This window comes from Jaculus jaculus, chromosome 4 (assembly GCF_020740685.1).
Source record: "Jaculus jaculus isolate mJacJac1 chromosome 4, mJacJac1.mat.Y.cur, whole genome shotgun sequence".
NCBI classification, from domain to species: domain Eukaryota; kingdom Metazoa; phylum Chordata; class Mammalia; order Rodentia; family Dipodidae; genus Jaculus; species Jaculus jaculus.
In genome coordinates this window covers 14,258,205-14,277,823 of record NC_059105.1, presented here as the reverse complement: position 1 = coordinate 14,277,823, position 19,619 = coordinate 14,258,205, and the positions used below count along the sequence as shown (strand labels likewise).

General features: G+C 48.0%; 1 protein-coding gene across 1 annotated transcript; it reads right to left on the bottom strand.

The window, feature by feature from the left end:
* Positions 1-219: 219 nt before the first annotated feature.
* On the bottom strand, positions 220-10,498 carry Prkag3 (protein kinase AMP-activated non-catalytic subunit gamma 3). The gene is made up of 14 exons (XM_004662924.2): positions 10,412-10,498; positions 10,128-10,167; positions 9,555-9,710; positions 8,645-9,051; positions 7,066-7,147; positions 6,869-6,927; positions 6,720-6,765; positions 6,181-6,235; positions 5,848-5,974; positions 5,573-5,738; positions 2,363-2,400; positions 2,094-2,240; positions 1,575-1,814; positions 220-1,047 (listed from the first exon to the last, which is right to left on the bottom strand). The coding sequence occupies exons 1-13, from the start codon at positions 10,442-10,444 to the stop codon at positions 1,698-1,700; spliced, it is 1,473 nt and encodes a 490-aa protein (XP_004662981.2). The 5' UTR covers positions 10,445-10,498; the 3' UTR covers positions 220-1,047; positions 1,575-1,697.
* Positions 10,499-19,619: the final 9,121 nt, after the last annotated feature.

The window sequence follows — 19,619 nt, the reverse complement described above, 5'->3', positions numbered from 1 at the left end:
TGGGTCCTGGGGAATCGAACCTGGGTCCTTTGACTTGGCAGGAAAATGCCTTAAATGCTAAGCCATCCCTCCAGCCCAAAGCTATGTTTCTTACACACAAGAGTTTGTGGGCTGAATTTGACCTACTCTGTGAGTAATTAATAAATATTTTCTTTATGGCTTTGTTATAAATAAAGTTTTTTTTAAAAAAAAATCAATAGACTAACATTCTATGCACAAAACTAATGCCACTTTTGTAGTTTCGTCACTTGCAGACTTTCCTCTGCATCTCTGAAGTCAGTCAGAAAGCACAAGTTTAGGTTCAGGTTCAACAGCTGTAGCGTGTGAGTGAAGCCTATAAAATCCAATTTCATGGATTGCTTTTTGTTTTGTTTTCTTGAGGTGGGTCTCTAGCTCAGGCTGACCTGGAATTCACTGTGTAGTCTCAGGCTGGTCTGGAACTCCTGGCGATCCTCCTACCTCTGCCTCCCGTGGGCTGGGATTAAAGGCGTGTGCCACCACGCCTGGCTTGTTTTTCTTTCCTTGATTGCCCATGCTCAGGGAACTGAATACCAGGCCATCTGTCACAGGAGACTGAGAACACCCTGCACTGATGAGAACTCAGGATGTTCCTGGACAATGGTGGAGAGAGAGCACTCTGCTCCAACAGGCATGAGAATTAGGCACTGCTCCATGGTTGATGCCTGAAATGCCAATGCCAGGAAAGTAGAAGAGCAGATTGGTGGTTCCCATGGAGAAAGAACAGCCGGGACTCCCATGGGCTATGGGCAGGAGTGTGCATGGCCCAGAAGCCACGCGATCCAGAGCCCTGAGTGGACCCATGGGCTGTGTGCTCACCGCTCCGCTGGGGCAAGCCCTGATCAGGGTGTAGGCAAAGGTATATGTGTGGGCCCCGGGTGCACATGATCCTGGAGCAGTTGCAGGGCCTCTGGTTCAGGGACCTTTGGGCTTGAATTTCATCATCCTGGTGCAGTGGGCATGCCTGAGGGCTTTGAGGTGTACAGGCAGGGCAAGGACAGTTGCAGGGAGGGGGGGTGGCTAGAGAGCCTGTGAGAAAAAAAGAAGAGTGTGATAAAAAGAAAAGGAGAAGACAATACCCAGAGGGGTAGTTGCCTTCCTAACAGGAGAATCTTGCCATCCACTGCTAGCTGGGTGGAACTCGTATCCCCTTCTTTGTCCTCACCCCTCAAATGTGCTACCAAGAGAGTCTGCAGTCTTGTCAAATTTGCTGAGATGAGCAGTCGGTTGAAATGCCTTTCTAGTTTAGTTTTTACTGAGGACAGAAATTCCACCCAACAAAGGTTTGTTGCCTTGCTTTCTTCTCATGCAATGCCCAGCAGGTGGGAATTGAATGGGTAGATGGTCACTAAATTTTCCCAGTGCTCAGCACCCCCCCGCCCGCCCCTCTATGAGGGCTTCCGTGACCCCAGCTGGAAAGGAGACAAGGTGGTAGGCTTTGAGCACTCATACCGGCAGTTTTCATGGGGCTGCCCAGTTATGATGGGGACAATCCTCCAGGTACCCCAACTTGAGAGCTAAGAGCTCAGAAATACCAATCCAAGGGCATCGCTTACCTGTACATGAGCCAAACCAGCAAACAGGAATGGGGGAAAATGAAGGCTGAGTCCCCCCCTGTGAGCTCTTTTCGTTGCTTTCTGGGTATGGAAGGTGTTCTGGGAGTGAAGACTGCATTCCTCTCAGGCACCGAGAGCATCGATGCCGGCAGGGCTGAGAACCAGTGCTTGGAGGATGTCCGAAAGGGAGACCACACCCAGAAGATGCTGGGTCTCATCCACAAGCACCAGCCTGTGTACCTGTGGGTCCACAATGTTCAGAGACAGGGCAAAGTGCGACATAGTTCAAGGGAGAAGAGGAAGTCTCCAGGGAACCAGCTGGCCATGGCCTTTGACCACTGGCTGTGGCCTTTGGCAGGAGGACCTCATGGACAGGACCAGGTGCATCCAATGTGGTTGCCAAGAATTGGTCATGGAATGGGAGGTCAGGCCAGGCGCCCAGTATCCGGGGATGGCGAGAGCTATGCACAGAAGTAGGCCATCTGTACCAAGGGCATGCTTGGAAGGGCACTGGGTTACCTGTTCCCGTGCAATCCTGTCAATGACTTCTCCCAAGCTCTCGTGAGGCTGGCAGGAGAGGACTCCCTCAAGACACAGTGTCCTCTGCCTCAGAGCTTCGCCCACGCTCATGTCTAGGTGGTTGTAGGTTTTCTGGGCAGCCAGGTGCTGAGGTAGGAACAGAAGACCAGCTCAGAGTCACCCAGTCACCCTGATACACCTGCAAAGGGTGTCACAAATACTCCCCCGATCCTTACATCGCAGCCCCCCGTAGCACCCCAGACACTCACAATCACATCAAAGCGGGAGTAGAGGCCCACAACTTGACCTGCAGGGAGAGGAAGGAGAAAGACAGGGAACAGGGCCACTTCAGAACCGGGGTGTTCTCCAGTGGCCATAAGCTACACAGGAGTCCCAGAGTGCTGGCCTGACAATGGAGCGTCAGGTTACCTTACCTACAGATCAACTTAGCATCACTGAGAGTTGAGACACCTGACCTTGGGCCTCCTGGTGAGGTGGGTATGAGAATGCGGCATCACTTATGAAACATGCCAGCCACAAATGTAGAGTCTCACCCCATCAAGCCTTTAGGTCCCATTTCTAGTTCACAGGAAAGAGCAACAGAAGATTAAAAGCACAGACCACCTCTGAGAGGCAAACAGACAAATCTGGAGGTGGGTTATGCTTTTTTAAAACATTTATTTGGGCTAGAGAGATGACTTAGTGATTTAGCGCTTGCCTGTGAAGCCTAAGGACACTGGTTTGAGGCTCGATTCCCCAGGACCCACGTAAGCCAGATGCACAAGGGGGCACACGCGTCTGGAGTTCATTTGCAGTGGCTGGAAGCCCTGGCACACCCATTCTCTCTCTCTCTCTCCCTGTCTATCTTCCTCTTTCTCTCTGCCTGTCACTCTCAAATAAATAAATAAATAAAATATTTTATTTATCTATGAGAAAGAGAGAGAGAAAGAAAGAAAGGAAAGGAAAAAAAAAAAAAGAATGGGTGTGCCAGGGCCTCTAGCTACTGCAGATTCTAAATGTATGCTCCATCTTGTGCATCTGGCTTTACATGGGTACTGGGGAATGGAACCTGCAGCCTTTGGCTTTGCAGGCAAGCACCTTAACTGCTAAGCCATCTCTCTAGCCCTGGAGGTGGGTTCTTCTTGTGTGTAGTGTGTGCGTAGTGTGTGCGTGCATGTCTGCATGCGTGCAGGCACACATGTGAGCGGAGGCCAGAGGATAACCTCAAGCGTCGTTCTCAGGTATGCCATTCACATCTTGCGACAGGGTCTCTCATTGGCCAGGGAGCCCCAGGGATCCTCCTGTCTCTGCCCCCGAGCTGGGATGACAAGCACGGCACCATGCCTGGCATTTACGTGGGTTCTGGGGATGAACCTCAGGTCCTCATGTTCGTGAGGCAAGACTTTACTGACCAAGCTGTCTCCTCTGGTTCCTGAAGAAGGGATAGGCTTTCCTTTTCTTTTCTTTCTTTCTTTCTTTTTTTTTTTGGAGACAGGGTCTCGATCAAGCAGCCCAGGCTGATCTGGAATTCACTATGTGGTCTCAGGGTGGCCTCGAACTCATGGTGATCTGACAACCTCAGCCTCCCAAGTGCTGGGATTACAGGTGTGTGGCCCCCGCCCAGTAGATCAAGGCTTGTCCACTGACCTGTGTCATGCAAATGAAGGGAAAGGAAACCATTCTAGATTTAAACAGATTTCCTGGACAAAAGGGGAAATGGAAAAAAATGGACTATGTTGGATGTGGTGGTGCGCACCTTTAATCCCAGCACTCAAGAGGCTGAGATAGGAGGATCACCATGAGTTTGGGGCCATCTTGGGCTACAGAGTGAATTTCAGGTCACCCTGGCTTAGAGAGGCCCTGTTTCAAAAAAAAAAAAGGGGGCTTAGCAGTTAAGCACTTGCTTATGAAGCCTAAGGACCCCAGATTGAGGCTCGATTCCCCAGTACCCATGAAAGCCAGATGCACAAGGTGGCACATGCATCTTGAGTTCGTTTGCAATAGCTGGAGGCCCTGGTCCACAATTCTCTCCCTCTCTCTCTCTCTCTGTCACTTTCAAATAAATAAATAAAAATGAAACAAAATTTTTTTTAAGATGGACTTCAATTAGGTCTTTGTTTAAGCAAGTTAGTTAGTTAGTTAGTTTGTTTGTTTGTTTAAGGTAGGGTCTCAGTCTAGCCCAGGCTGACCTGGAATTCACTATGTAGTCTCAGGGTGGCCTTGAACTCACTGTGATCCTCCTACTTCTGCCTCCTGAGTGCTGGGATTAAAGGCGTGTGCCACCACACCCAGTTTAAGCAAATTAGTTTAAAAGTCATTCTTGGGAGAAATGAGAATGCAGATTTGAAAAAAGTATTCATTGTTCTGTTAGGTAGTACACAGTGTTTATTTATTTTTATTTATTTATTTACTTTTTTTTTTCTTTTTTTTTTGGTTTTCTGAGGTAGGGTCCCACTCTAGCCCAGGCTGACCTGGAATTCACTACAAAGTCTCAGGGTGGCCTTGAACTCATGGTGATCCTTGTACCTCTGCCTCCTGAGTGCTGGGATTAAAAGCGTGAGCCACCACACCCGGCCTACAATGTTTATTTTAAGAGATATAGACTGGACAGGGGTGAAGTGATAAGCTATCTGTATTTACTTTCAATTTAGAATAATGTTGAACTGATTAGGGCAATCTGTTAACTATAGATAATCTAGGTGATGGATAGATAGGATTCAGTATACAATTTTTCCTATCATTTTATCGGTTTGAAAATTTTCATATTTAAGTATGAATTAAAATCACTTCTTGAGGCCCAGCTTCGGTCTAGTGAACATAACTTTGAATTATCATATAGCCATAGTCTAACTGAAGAAATATCCTTCTTCTCTGTGACCCTTTTCCAAACAGGAAATTGATCCTGGTCACACAGGCTGCAGAGGTGAAAGCAGCCAGCAGAGGAGCAGTGTGGGAGAGACACCCTCCATCTGAACGACCCACCCCGAAAATGAGTCACTAAAGTTGCCTCATCTGTGTACTTCCCAAGAGGAGAATGCCAGGGCTCATTTTAAGATGAACTAAAACAAACAAAAGAATAGTCTCTGTTTCCTCCCACTATGCTCATTTTACTGTAGATAATCTCAGCCACACTCCTTCAAAGTCAGAGGGACAGATGCTAAGATGCCCCTTCCTATGCAGGGCATGGTGGCTTATGCCTGTTATCCCCCACTCTTGGAAGGCAGAAGCAGGATTGTGCTGAGTTTGAGGCCAGTCTGGGTTACATAGTAAGTTCCTGGATGGGATGTAGAGTGTCTGCCTCAAAACAACATCTCCTCCCACCACCCACCCCTGAAAAAGCAGATTCCCTTTCACAGATAAGGAAACTGAGGCATGGAGAGCCTAAGTAACTGATCCAAGGCTCAAAGCAGTAAGACAATTTCAAATCCCCCTCCACCTCGGTAAGAGCCTCCCTCCCCTGCCCGGCGCGCGCACCATACCCGATTCATTGATCACAGGCAGCGCAGAGACACGCCGGTCCACAAAGATGTCCAGCGCCGTCAGGATGGGGGCTGTTTCCAGAACCACAGCCAAATCTCGGAATGTGCCAATGCCCAAGTCTTGGATAGTGCGACAGAGGAAGGAGGGCCGGGGCAAGAGGGCACCCTGGTTGGTTTGGGAACGGGTGGAAAAATCAGAGATCAAGCAGCAGCATCCAGAGGGCTCCAACGTCTCCCTCCCCTCCCCCCGTGCTCCCTGGGGCCCCAATGCTCACAAAGATGTGCAGGAACTTGAGCAGCCGCTTGTGCGTGAGGATGTACAACACGGCGCCTGAGACCGGGTCCAGCACCGGCAGGCGATGGATCCGGTTCTTAATGAGGGCGTAAACAGCTTCGAACAGGCTGTGGAGGTGGGAGCAGTGAGGGGGGGGGTGGGAAGGGGAGAGACACGCCCTCCTTCCGGCCCTCAGGCAGAAGCACCAAGGTTCCTGTCATCTATCTGCTTCCCAGCAAGGAGGAGTGAGTTCAAGACTGGGTGGAACGGAAAATGGGATGGTGCAAGTGGCTCAGGTAGATGGTGGAGACACCTGTCGTTGGTTGATGCTTACCTGTCATTGGGAGATATAGAGACCAGAGGCTTGAAGCAGCCTTGAAGGTAAATCTCTGTAGAAAAAGTCCAAGTCAGGGCTGGAGAGATGGCTTAGTGGTTAAGGCGCTTGCCTGAGAAGCCTAAGACCCAGGTTTGATTCCCCAGGACCCACGTAAGCCAGCTGCACACGATGATGGCACGTGAGTCTGGAGCTTGTTTGTAGTGGCTGGAGTCCCTGGTGTGCCCATTCTCTCTCTCTCTCTCTCTCTCTCTCTTTCTCTCTCCATATATATATATATCATATATATGTATATATATATAATCATATATATATCATGTTATGATATATATCATAAATAAATTTTTTAAAAACACAAATTTTTAAAAAGGTCCAAGTCAGATCATAGGAGCTGCCACAGGCCTCGTTCTGTGGCCTGACTGCTTCCTTCCCTGCAGGCATCCAAGGTTCTCTTTTGCCTTCTACCCTCGAGGAAATCCCACCCTCTGCCCCCCAGCCCCGGGCTTCACCTTCAGTCCCAGAGCCCTGTCCCAACTCACCCCTCCAGGTCTCAATCTTATGTTCTTCAATCTCATAGATCTGGACCTAGAGACATGGTCAAGGACTCCAGTCAAGATGAGGGCCCTAGAATAGCAAGTTCCCTGAATATTCCACTCGAACTCAGCTCCTCTGACCCCCCGGGACTCACCAGAGGGGACCTGTAGTAGCGGTGTAGTACCAGGATGAAGTCCGTGATGGTGAGCATTCCTGGAGGGGTGAGAGCAGGGAGAAGGTCGGTCTAGGGTCTTTGAGTGTTCGGCAAGTCAAGGACCCCACCCTCCCAGCCTTATAGCATCTTGTACTGGATAAAGTCCCCTTTGCTGATACCCAGCGACCTGTCCTCACCCACAAAGCTCTGTTTCTTGCTGTCCCACAGAGGGGCTGCCCGTACACCATTGGCTACCATGGCAAAGAAGGCTTTCTTGATCTGAAGAATGAGAAAGAACAGGGTGGGGTGAGTCCCGAGAGGCCCTCATCCTCCTCCCTCACTGACCATCCGTGGACACCTTCTGTCCCCACCGGGGTCCTTGCAGGGTACGTTCTCCTGTGCCCTCCTTCACACAAGCCTGTCTTTCCCATGTTGTGGTACACAATAGGCCTTATCACGCATAGGTGCCATACAGATAAAGTGGCCAGTGGCATCTCAGGGCGTAAGAGACTCTAACTTAGTGATTCCATGTGGAGGTCATGCATATATAAACACAGCATAATTTTTGCTTAAATATTAGAAGTGTAACTCTATTCACATAATATTTTCATATTTACATCAATTTTCATATATATGTATGTATGTGTGTGTATATATATATATTGGTTTTTTGAGGTAGGGTCTCACTCTAGCCCAGGCTGATCTGGAATTCACTATGTAGTCTCAGGGTAGCCTTAACTTACAGGGATCCTCCTACCTCTGCCTCCCGAGTGCTGGGATTAAAGGCATGCACCACCATGCCTGGCCTTCTAAATAAATTTTATGTGCTGGGAGTATTTGCCTTTTCCCTCCCCTCGCCTATCCTCCCTTCCCTTCTCTACCCTTCCTTTTGTCCTTTGTCTATTTTCCTTCCCTCCCCTTCCTCTTTTTCTTCTCTTTTAAAAAATATATTATTTATTTATTTATTGAGTCAGAGACAGCAAGAGAGGGAGAGAATGAGAATAGGCACACCAAAGCCTCTAGCCACTGCAAATGAACTCTGGATACATGTGCATCTGGCTTACATGGGCACTGGGGAATCAAACCTGTACCCTTAGGCTTCAGAAGCAAGCACCATCTTTCCAGCCCTTTCTTTGTGTGTGTGTGTGTATGTGTGTGTGCATTTGAATTACTTTAAAAATATTTATGCCAGGCGTGGTGGCGCATGCCTTTAATCCCGGCACCCAGGAGGCAGAGGTAGGAGGATTGCTGTGAGTTCGAGGCCACCCTAAGACTCCGTAGTCAGCCTGGGCTAGAGTGAGACCCTACCTTGAAAAACCAAATATATATATATATGTGGTTTTTGAGAGAAAGAGGAAATAGGGAGGGAGGGAGAGAGAATGGGCATGCTGGTGCCTCTGCCACTGTACACAGACTTCAGAAGCATGCCCCACTTTGTGCCTCTGGCTTTACATGGGCACTGGGGAATCCAACCCTGGCTATCATGCTTTACAAACAAGTGCCTTAACTGCTGATCCAGCGACCTTTCCTCACCCCCTTTTATTTTCTTTTTAAAAGATTTTTTATTTATTTGCAAGGAGAAAGAGTATATAGGGGAGAGAGAGAGAGAGAGAGAGAGAGAGAGAGAGAGAGAGAGAGAGAGAATAGGTACATTAGGGCCTCTTGCCACTGCAGATGAACTTCAGATGCATGAGCTCCTTGGTGCACCTGCGAGTGAAAGCTACAGAACTGAGAGGCTGAGCCCGGAGCTCAGGTTCCATCAAGCTGGAGCCTCACCTGCAGCATGGTGTCAAAGATGACCAGTTTGGAGCTGGTGGCCATGGCATCATAGCAGGTGTGCTCCTGCATGAAGTGCATGTAGACCTGGGCCCCGGGCTTCTGCAGCTCATCGTCCCAGCTCAGGCTGAGGAGTGGGACCTGTGGGGATGGGCATGGCCGAGGGTTGTCCTCTCCCAGGTCTTGGAACTCACTGCCCAAGGCCTCCGAGCCTGGAAACTCAAAATCCAACTCCAGATCATCTGTGCTGGAGTCCACCGCTGAGGCTGCACAGTCGGACAGGAGGAGGTCCCACTCTGTGGAGGAGGCCCCCACCCTGGGTAGTGGCACGTCTTGAGCCAAGGGTGTGGCCTTGGGGAATGTGGCCTCCAGCCCAGTGGACTCAGCAGCTGGTCTGGACTGTGCACCTGTTGGGGGAAGAAAGGGGAGGGAGCAGTAACTTCAAATTTCCAAAGCACGTTCCCCTGTGCCGTCTCAGTAACCTGGCAGCTTTGGGATGCCCAGATGGTGTGGAGTCTCAGAGTCCCAGCAGAGACTAGCTCTGTCCCATCTTTCTGAGGTGGCTATCCTGGGGTACTGAGTCTGCAGTATAATGGTTCCCTCCCATGGGGGGAGACTGAGGCCACACCATGAGGGTTGGGTCCAACTATGTTCTGGAGGGATGGAGGCCTTGTCCCAGCCCAGGCTCTGGTATTCCCAGCCGCCTCCCTCCCATCAAAATTGACCTTGGGAGCCGGGCGTGGTGATACACGCCTTTAATCCCAGCACTCAGGAGGCAGAGGTAGGAAGATCACTCTGAGTTCGAGACCACTCTGAGATGACATAGTGAATTCCAGGTCAGCCTGAACTACAGAGAAACCCTACCTCGAAAAACCAAAACCAAAAGAAAAAAAAAAGACCTTGGCCGCACCTTCCCCCAAACCTGGTGGCTCTCTTTCCTCCACAGCCTCCTGCCTTGTCCATCTTGAAGCCTTGACCCCCCTTTTCCCGTGGATTCTTTTTGAGCTGGTGGTCACAGCTGGTGGTGGCCACGAGGTGCTGTCCCCTTGGTCTAGAAAGCTCATCTCTGGAGGAGGAAAGAGTGTCTGTCTCACTGATAGAGAGTAACTCAACAAAGTCAATTGCAGTGTCATTAGTGAGCAGTGGGCAAGCTTCTGAAGCGTGTTTTCCCCGAGATATTTCTCATTTCATAGAAACCTGAGAAGGGAGGCATCACTAGCATTCCTATTTTACTAGTGAGGGACCAGAAACTCCGAGAGGTTAAGTAATTTGCCACAAATCACACAGGGAAGTGGTCATGTCAGGACTGGGGTTCAGGTCTTCAGCAAAGAAGGAAGATGGTGAGGGGCACACACTGAAACGAGGAGAGCAGAGAGAAGGAAGAGTGTCTCTGATGATCAAAGTCAAGCTAGAGAGTGGGGATTAGGGACAGAGGAGCTATAGGAGAAGAGGCTAAACCCACAGGGTGTGGCAGCCTACTCACCTGGACTCTCAGGCTCCCCAAGGCTGCTCCAAGACCGGGTCTATGGAAAGGAATGTCTGGAGGGTGAGGACAGTGCATTTTGCTTCCCAGCTCAGGTCACCCTGTTCTTACAGTGCACACACACACGCACTCCCGTATTAAACACGCACAACATAAATATGCACAGAGAAACACACACAACCACAAATAAACACAGACATGCACAATACACACACACACACCCAGGCCCGCTGTTCTCCCCAGCCCCAACACCCCATGGCCAGCTCCCCTGGGAACCCCTGTACCGCGCACAGTGCGTGCTCCAGCTCCGGCTCCATGCAGCCAGCGTCTGCCCGCGAGCGAGTGCGCCACAGCAGCCGGGTGGCACTATTCTAGTCGGGCCCTGGCGCGGTGCCCGCCCGGATCGGGTTCTCGGTGATGGGATGCCGGGAGGGAGCCCTCAGCTGGTCGCTCCGCTGCTTGGGCGCCGGAGCCGGGATTGGCTGCGGGGCGAAGGGGCGCACCCAGGGAGGCGGTGACTGCTCCCGGGCTGCCCGGGGCCGCTGGGCACCGGCAGAAGGGCCCTTGCTTGCGGGCCAGGCGGTCAAGCCACTTTAGAGGGCTTGGACTCCAGAAAGAAGCTGGCCTCTGAGCCCCGGGCCTTCTGGGCTTTCTTCACTTTCTTCCCCCAAGCAAACTCCAACCTCCACAGCGGGTGGGTAGGAGTTGGGAAAGAGGTGCCTCAGCCCAGCTCAGAGGCTGGGGGGCTGGTGGGTGTCCCCCGTTAGACTCCCGGGAGCCTGTAAGGTGGAGATGGAGTGGGCAGGCCAGGAACGTGGAAGCCCCGAGAGTCACCTCGGAGGTGGAAGATGGGCTTCAGGACTTGTGCCTGTGCTTAAGGGAACACACCTGTTCCTGTGGGTGGGAGACAGGTTCTGGTGTGCTGGGGCCCAGCCCCCATCCTTCCCTGGGTACTGTCCCAGCATCTCCTGATGCCTGTGGGATCTCAGGCTGGATCCGGTGGCTTCCCACCCCCTTCCTTGGCATTCCTGGGGTCTGAGTCAGCGTCCAAATCCAGAGTGCTGACCCAGCTGCTCTGGCTTTCCTCTCCGCCCCTCCCTTCCTCCCCTCCTTCCAGCTTCTTCCATCCCAGCCCCTGGCCCTAGGGTGGACATTCAGGAATGGGTTATTGGGTTTCTTGCTGAATTTACTGAACAGATCTCCCCTCCTCCCTCAGAGTGCCTGCAGAGCCTCGGAGAGGGTAGAGTACAGAGCAGGGGCGAAGTTTTGCCTTTTCTTTGTTTTCTTTTCATTTCTTTCCTTCATTCGTTCCTCCCTCCCTCCCTCCCTCCCTCCCTCCCTCCCTTCCTTCCTTCCTTCCTTTCTTCTTTTTCTTTTTTTCAGCTGGGTCTCACTGTAGCCCAGGCTGACCTGCAACTCATAGCAATCTTCTTACTTCAGCCCTCCAAGCGCTGGGATTAAAGGCATGAGCCAGCACCCTGGGCTGAGGCTGTGTTTTCATGTGTGTCTGGCATAGTACAGCGTCCCCAAGGCCTAGAACTTCTGGAACACAGCTAATGGGCCACCTGAAACAGTGGAAAAGCCATCAATTTGTGCTTTACCTCCAAGACATCACATTTGACAGGCATACCCTATCTTATACTGAAATCTAACAGTGGTCTGCAGACTGCCCACATGCAATATTTCCTTTCCTTGTTATCTGCTGTTCAAGCTATAAGCCAATGGTACTTATTTTAGGCTTTTGTTTTGTTTTATTTTATTTTTCAAGGTAGGGTCTCACCCTAGCCCAGACTGATCTGGAACCCACTCTGTAGCTCCAAATTGGCCTCAAATACAAGATGATCCTCCTACTTCAGTCTCTTGAGTGCTGGGATTAAAGGTATGAGCCACTATGCCTGGAATTTTAGACTTTTGAGTAGCATTAGTTCCAAATAGAATAAATGTTTTGGTTGTTGTAATGCCCCACTTAGGAATGCCTCAAATAGGAAAGTTGTTTTCTCTCTTCTAAAATAGATTGTAGGGCTGGAGAGATGGCTTAGCGGTTAAGGCACTTGCCTATGAAGCCTAAGGACCCATGTTTTGACTCTCCAGATCCCACATAAGCCAGACACACAAAGGGGAGGCAAGCACAAGGTTGCACATGCCCACTAGGCAGCACAAGTGTCTGGAGTGTGATTTTAGTGGCTGAGGCCCTGGAGCACCAATTCTCTCTCTCTCTCTAAAAATAAGTAAATAAACAAAATTGCTTGTAGATAAGCCAAAGCTGGTGGAGTGGTTGTGAAACCATTCAGAAGCATCTTCCAACTTGGATACAAGGTAGCAGCTCTTGCTGGTAACAGCACATTAACATTGCAGCCAGCAGAGGGGGAAAGGAAAGGAGAGCTCATGTATCTATCTTCTAAGACCTGACCTGGAAATTGCTCCCAGCACTCTCACTTAAACCACATTGGCCAGATTTAGTCACAGGGCCATGTTTGGGAATTGGAAATCTCAGTCTTTCCAGTTGAAATTCATATGATTCTATTGCTAAAGGAAGAAGAGGGAGATAGGGAGTCGGGCGATCTGACAGTCTTTGCCACAGACTGTTTTCATCCTCCTCGGACATTCACGGAAACAGGCTCAGAGAAAGCAAGCAATGCTCCCCAAGGCCATGTGACAAGTAAATGTCACTTTAATAAGGCTTGGCTTACTCCAAAACAGACTTTAAAAAAAATATTTAAAAAAATTTTTTCACAATAAAACCACAGATTAACCACTGGGACCTAATGAAATTACAAAGATTTTGCACCGCAAAGGACACAGTGAAAAAAGCAAAGAGGCAACCTACAGAATGGGAAAAAATCTTCGCCAGCTATATATCTGATAAAGGATTAATATCTAGGATATACAAAGAACTCAAAAAGTTAACTAATAAGGAATCAAACAGGCCAATCAAAAAATGGGCTAAGGAGCTAAATAGAGAGTTCTCAAAGGAAGAAATACGAATGGCATATAAGCACCTAAAAAAATGTTCTACGTCACTAGTTATCAGGGAAATGCAGATTAAAACTACATTGAGATTCCATCTCACTCCTGTCAGATTGGCCACCATCATGAAAACAAATGATCATAAATGTTGGCGGGGATGTGGAAAAAAAGGAACCCTTCTGCACTGCTGGTGGGAATGCAATCTGGTCCAGCCATTGTGGAAAACAGTGTGGAGGTTCCTAAAGCAGCTAGAGATTGATCTACCATATGACCCAGCTATAGCACTCCTAGGCATATATCCAAAGGACTCATCTCATTTCCTTAGAAGTACATGCTCAACCATGTTTATTGCTGCTCAATTTATAATAGCTGGGAAATGGAACCAGCCTAGATGTCCCTCAACAGATGAGTGGATAATGAAGATGTGGTACATTTATACAATGGAGTTCTACTCAGCGGTAAAGAAAAATGAAGTTATGAAATTTGCAGAAAAATGGATGGACCTGGAAAGGATTATACTAAGTCAGGTAACCCAGGCCCAGAAAGCCAAGCGCCACATGTTCTCCCTCATATGGGGATCCTAGCTACAGATGACTGGGCTTCTGTGTGAGAATGAAAATACTTAGTAGCAGAGGCCAGTAAGTTGAAAAGGAGACATAAAGGGTGGAGAAAGGAAGGGAAGAGGATACTTAATAGGTTGATATTGTATATATGTAATTACAATGATTGTAATGGGGAGGTAATATGATTGAGAATGGAATTTCAAAGGGGAAAGTGTGGGGGTGGGGAGGGAGGGAATTACCATGGGATATATTTTATAATCATGGAAAATGTTAATAAAAATTAAAAAAAAAAAAAAAGCCAAAAAAAAAAATTTTTTTCACTTATTTTTATTTATTTATTTAAGAACAACAGAGAGAGAAAGAGGCAGATAGACAGCGATAGATAGAGAATGGGCACACCAGGGCTTCCAGCCACTGCAAACGAACTCCAGACACGTGCGCCCCCTTGTGCATCTGGCTAACGTGGGTCCTGGGGAGTCGAGCCTTGAACCAGGTTCCTTAGGCTTCATAGGCGAGTGCTTAACAGCTAAGTCATCTCTCCAGCCCCCAAAAATATTATTTATTTATTTATTATAGAGAGAAAAGGAAAGAGAGAGAATGGGTACATCAGGGCCTCTAGCCACTGCAAATGAATTCCAGACACATGTGCCGCCATGTGCATCTGGTTTATGTGGGTTCTGGGGAATTGAACCTGGGTCCTTAGGCTTCACAAGCAAGCACCTTAAGCACTAAACCAGCTCTCCACTCCTTTTTTTTTTTAAATTTTTTGAGATAGGGTTTTCACTCGAGCTCAGGCTATCCTGGAATTCACTATGTAGTCTCAGAGTGGCCTCAAACTCATGGTGACCCTCCTACCTCTGCCTCCCAAGTGCTGGGATTAAAGGTGTGCGCCACCACGCCCAGCTTTTTTGTTTTGTTTTGTTTTTTGTTTTTTGTTTTTTGTTTTTTTTTTTGGTTTTTTGAGGTAGGGTCTCACTCTAGCCCAGGCTGACCTGGAATTCACTATGTAGTCTCAGGGTGGCCTCGAACTCACAGTGATCCTCCTACCTCTGCCTCCCAAGTGCTGGGATTAAAGGTGTGCGCCACCACGCCCAGCTTTTTTTTTTTTAAATATGTAACTTTTTAATTTTTTTTTGTTCATTTTTATTTATTTGAGAGTGACAGAGAGAGAGAGAAAGAGGCAGATAGAGAGAGAGAGAGAATGGGCGCGCCAAGGCCTCCAGCCACTGCAAACGAACTCCAGATGCATTGCTCCCCCTTGTGCATCTGGCTAACGTGGGTCCTGGGGAACTGAGCCTCGAACTGGGGTCCTCAGGCTTCACAGGCAAGCGCTTAACCGCTAAGCCATCTCTCCAGCCCACACCCAGCTTTTAAAACAGATTTTTTTTTCCTCCAATCACATCTAGGCATCATATTTTGGGCATCCAGGGGCACACAGTCAAACAAGCTGAAAAGTATTTGCCTGTGAAGGGCCAGCCCAGCTCTGCACTGAGATGGACATACAGGACACATGCTATTTGGAGATCAGTGCCATTTATATGATGCACTTGGGAAAGACTTTCTGAGGAGGAGCCTTGCTCCCAGTCCTATGATGGTGGTGTGTATGGGGGGGGGGGAGGCAGGGAGAATGGGGCTTGGCAGGGAAAGGCAGTGGTGTGAGTCTAGTCTGCTGTGAACGTGGTGAGGTGACTTGGGGATTGTGGGTGAGGATGGGAGTTGTGTGGGCTTTCCAGGCATCATGTGTATTTGGGGAATGGTCCACAGAAGCCAGTGGAAACACTAAAAGCACTGGTGCCCCTGGCAAGGTCCAACAGTGGAGAACACCCGTATTAGTTGTGTGAGCAGCCTCGGAGGAGACACCCTCATGAGGGCAGTGTCTGGCTCGACTTGCCCAAGTACATCCTGCCCAGCAGAGAGTAGGCAGCTGAGCAGTGGAATTCTGAGCATATGAGTCCTAGAGTTCCATGCCCATTATCACACACACACACACACACACACACACGATAAAAAGAAGAAAAGAGAAGAGAGGAACTGGAGAGATGGTTCAGCAGTTAAAACTTCTTGCTTGCAAAGCTTGGTGACCAGGGTTCAGTTCCCCAGTACCCACCTAAAGCCAGATGCACAAAGTGGCACATGTGTCTGGCGTTGTCTGTAGTGACAGGAGGCCCTGGAGTGCCCATAGTCAATCTCTGTCACTCTTCTTTCCCTCTCGCAAATAAATAAATAAATAAATGTTCTTTTAAAAAAATGAAAGAAAAGAGGGAAGCTGGACATGGTGGTGTACGCCTTTAATCCCAGCACTTGGGAGGCACAGGTAGAAGGACCGTCATGAGTTCAAGGCCACCCTGAGACTACACAGTGAATTCCAGGCCAGCCTGATCTAGAGTGAGACCCTACCTCGGGGAAAAAAAAAAAGAAAGAAAGAAAGAAAAGAAAAAGAAAAAAGAGAGTGCTAAAGAGATAGCTTAGTGGTTCAAGGTGCTTGCTTGCAAAGCCTGTTGGTCCAGGTTCAATTCCCAGTGCTCATGTAAAACCAGGTGTACAAAGTGGCACATGCATCTGAAGTTTGTTTGCAGCAGGAAGAGTCCCTGGTACACCCATTCTTTTTTGCTCTCTCTATCCTTATAAATAAAAAGAATATTTTTGTTTTGTTTTTTGAGGTAAGGTCTCAGTCTCAAGGTGGCTTCAAACTCATGGAGCTCCTCCTGCCTCTGCCTCCCAAGTGCTGGGATTAAAGGTGGGTGCCACCATGCCTGGCTAATTTTATAAAAATTTATTTATCATTTTGCAAACAGAAAGACATAGAGAGAAGAGAGATAGAATGGACACACCAGCGCCTCCAGCCACTGCAAATGAACTCCAGATGCATGCACTACTGTACATCTGGCTTTATGTGGGTACTGGGGAATCGAACTTGAGTTATCAGGCTTTGCAGGCAAATGCCTTATCTGCTGAACCATCTCTCCAGCCCTAATTTTTTAATATATAAAATAACAGAGTACTCTCTCAAATAAATAAATGAAATATTTTTTTAAGGGCTGGAGAGATGATGTAGCAGTTAAGGGATTTGCCTGTGAAGCCTGAGGACCTGGGTTCGATTCCCCAGTACCCATGTAAGCCAGATGCACATGGTGGCAGATGTATCTGGAGTTCATTTGCAGTGGCTAGAGGCCCTGGTGTGTCCATTCTCTATCTCTCAGGTAAATGAATAAAATATTTGTTTATTTATTTACTTTAATTTTTTTATTTTTTAATTTTAATTAACATTTTCCATGATTATAAAATATATTCCATGGTAATTCCATCCCTCCCACCAAAATATTTTAAAAAAAAAATAAAGCTGGGTGTGGTGACTCACATCTTTAATCCCAGCACTTGGGAGGCAGAGGTAGGAGGATTGCCGTGAGTTCGAGGCCACCCTGAGAATACATAGTGAATTCCAGGTCAGCCTGGGCTAGAGTAAGACCCTACCTTGAAAAACAAAACAAAACAAAACAAAAAAGATAGGAGCTGGAGAGATGACGCTTGCTTGCAAAGCCAAAGGACCCATGTTCGATTATCCAGGACCCAGGTAAGCCAGATGCACAAGGTGGCACACGCATCTGGAGTTTGTTTGCAGTGGCTGGAGGCCCTGGTGCACCCATTCTCTCTGTATAAATATCTGCTTCTCTCTATATCTGTTTCTTGCTCTCTCTCTCAAATAAATAAAATTAAATTAAAAAAAAAAAGTAGGGCATAGTGGCACATACATCTTTAATCCCAGGCAGAGGTAGGAGGATCACTGTGAGTTTGAAGCCAATCTGAGACAAAGTGAATTCCAGGTCAGCCTGGGCTAGAGTGAGACCCTACCTAGAAAAACAAACTAACAAACAAAGAGTAGCTAGACATGATGATATACACCTTTAATCCCAGCACTCAGGAGGCAGAAATAGGAGGATTACCAGGAGTTCAAGGCCACCCTGACACCATATAGTGAATTCCAGATCAGCCTGGGCCAGAGCAAGACCCTATGAAGAAAAAGAAAAAAAGGGTAAAGGAGGGAGGGAAAAAGGCAATTAGAGGATTACAGTAGTTAATTTTCTGATCTGAGCTAAGATCTTTTTGTGCCAGTTGGGGGTGGCACATGTTGCTAGTAAATGCTAAAATGGATGAGTCAGGATTACTAGTTCAAGGCCAGCCCAGGCTATATCGTCCTTCAGACTCTCTACATCACTGAGTTCAAGTCTGTAAGTGAAAAGAGATTATTAGCCATTACCTATGAGAATTCAGAGGCAGTGTCTCTTGCGGGACATATCTGTTTTATGGAGAGTTCATTATTCAAGAAAACAGCTAGTCTGGTCTGATATTTTTTCCTTCTTCTTCTTCTTTTTTTTTTTTTTTTTTAAGGTAGGGTCTTGCTGTAGCCCAGGTTGACCTGGAATTCACTATGTAATCTCAGGGTGGTCTTGAACTCATGGCGATCCTCCTACCTCTGCCTCCCAAGTGCGGGGATTAAAGTTGTGTGCCACCACACCCAGCTATTTTTTCCTTCTTAAAGATTGGGTCTGACATGCAGTGAAGCAATGTGGGGACAGAAAGATCAGTTTTCTGTTCTGACCTTGTGTACAAGCAATATTTAGTCTCCCTTTTGTCTCTGTTAGTAAATCCACACACTTATACTGCCCAGTTTCCTACAGTGTGACCAGATCAGACCAGTGAGATTCAAACATCAATATCATAGCTATAGATAAAAGGAAGAGATGTTCCTCAGACTCCTGGCTGGGGTTATTATACAATAGTGAAAGCTGGATTAGATACCGTGATGGAAGATGCAAGTTGAGAATGATAGAATAACCTTCCACCCATCCATCTACCTGTCATCATGTGTTTTGTGATTCCATAATAGAATATCACAGAACAGGTGGTTTACAAAGAAAAGAAATTTATTTTTTGCGATTCTGAAGGTTGAAGAAGTCCAAGAACAAGGGCCTGCATCCAACAACAGAAGGAGAGAAAGATAGGACTGAACTCATTTTGAAAACACTGGTGTGTGTGTGTGTGTGTGTGTGTGTGTGTGTGTGCACACGCACGCATCCAGGGCCTCTTGCCCATGTAAATGCACTCCAGACGCATGCTCTATTTTTGCATCTGGCTTTCTTTGGATGCTGGGGAATTAAACCTGAGCTTTCAGGCTTTACAAGTAAGCACCTTTAACCACAGTGCCATCTCCCCAGACCTTAAAATATTTTTTTTTAATTTTATTTATTTATTTATTTATTTGAGAGCGACAGACACAGAGAGAAAGACAGATAGAGGGAGAGAGAGAGAATGGGCGTGCCAGGGCTTCCAGCCGCTGCAAACGAACTCCAGACGCGTGCGCCCCCTTGTGCATCTGGCTAACGTGGGACCTGGGGAACCGAGCCTCGAACCGGGGTCCTTAGGCTTCACAGGCAAGCACTTAACCGCTAAGCCATCTCTCCAGCCCAAAATATTTTTATTATTGCAGTTTTACAGATGAAAAGTGGAGCCATAAATAAATTGTCAAAATGTCAAAACTAATATAAGGAGTGAGCAGGCCAGAGCTCCCTGTTCTTCATCCACTTCCCTGGTTCCACTACCCCTGCTGCTGGCTTGGGGTGGCCTGGATCCTGCATACGTTCTGTGGAAACAGGCCTGTTGCTCAAGCTTCTTGATTGAGCAGCCCCTGGGTCACCAACTCCCTGTTCTTCTGCGCCAGAGGTTTCCAACGGCCACTGTGGGAGCTGGCCTCTTGCTCCAGGCTCCCCAGCTTCCTGGTTTCTCCAACCCCTGGCTCCTCTGTGCTGAAGAGTGTGGGCAGGTAGAGTGAGTAGGCCTGAGCTCCCAGTTCCCCTGACACCCTTGATGCACTTTCAACCTTCGCAATCTGTGCATCTGTGGTTATATCCCATCCTACTCTAATCTAGTTCGCAGTTAAAACAGAACCTTCACTGAAGAACTTATA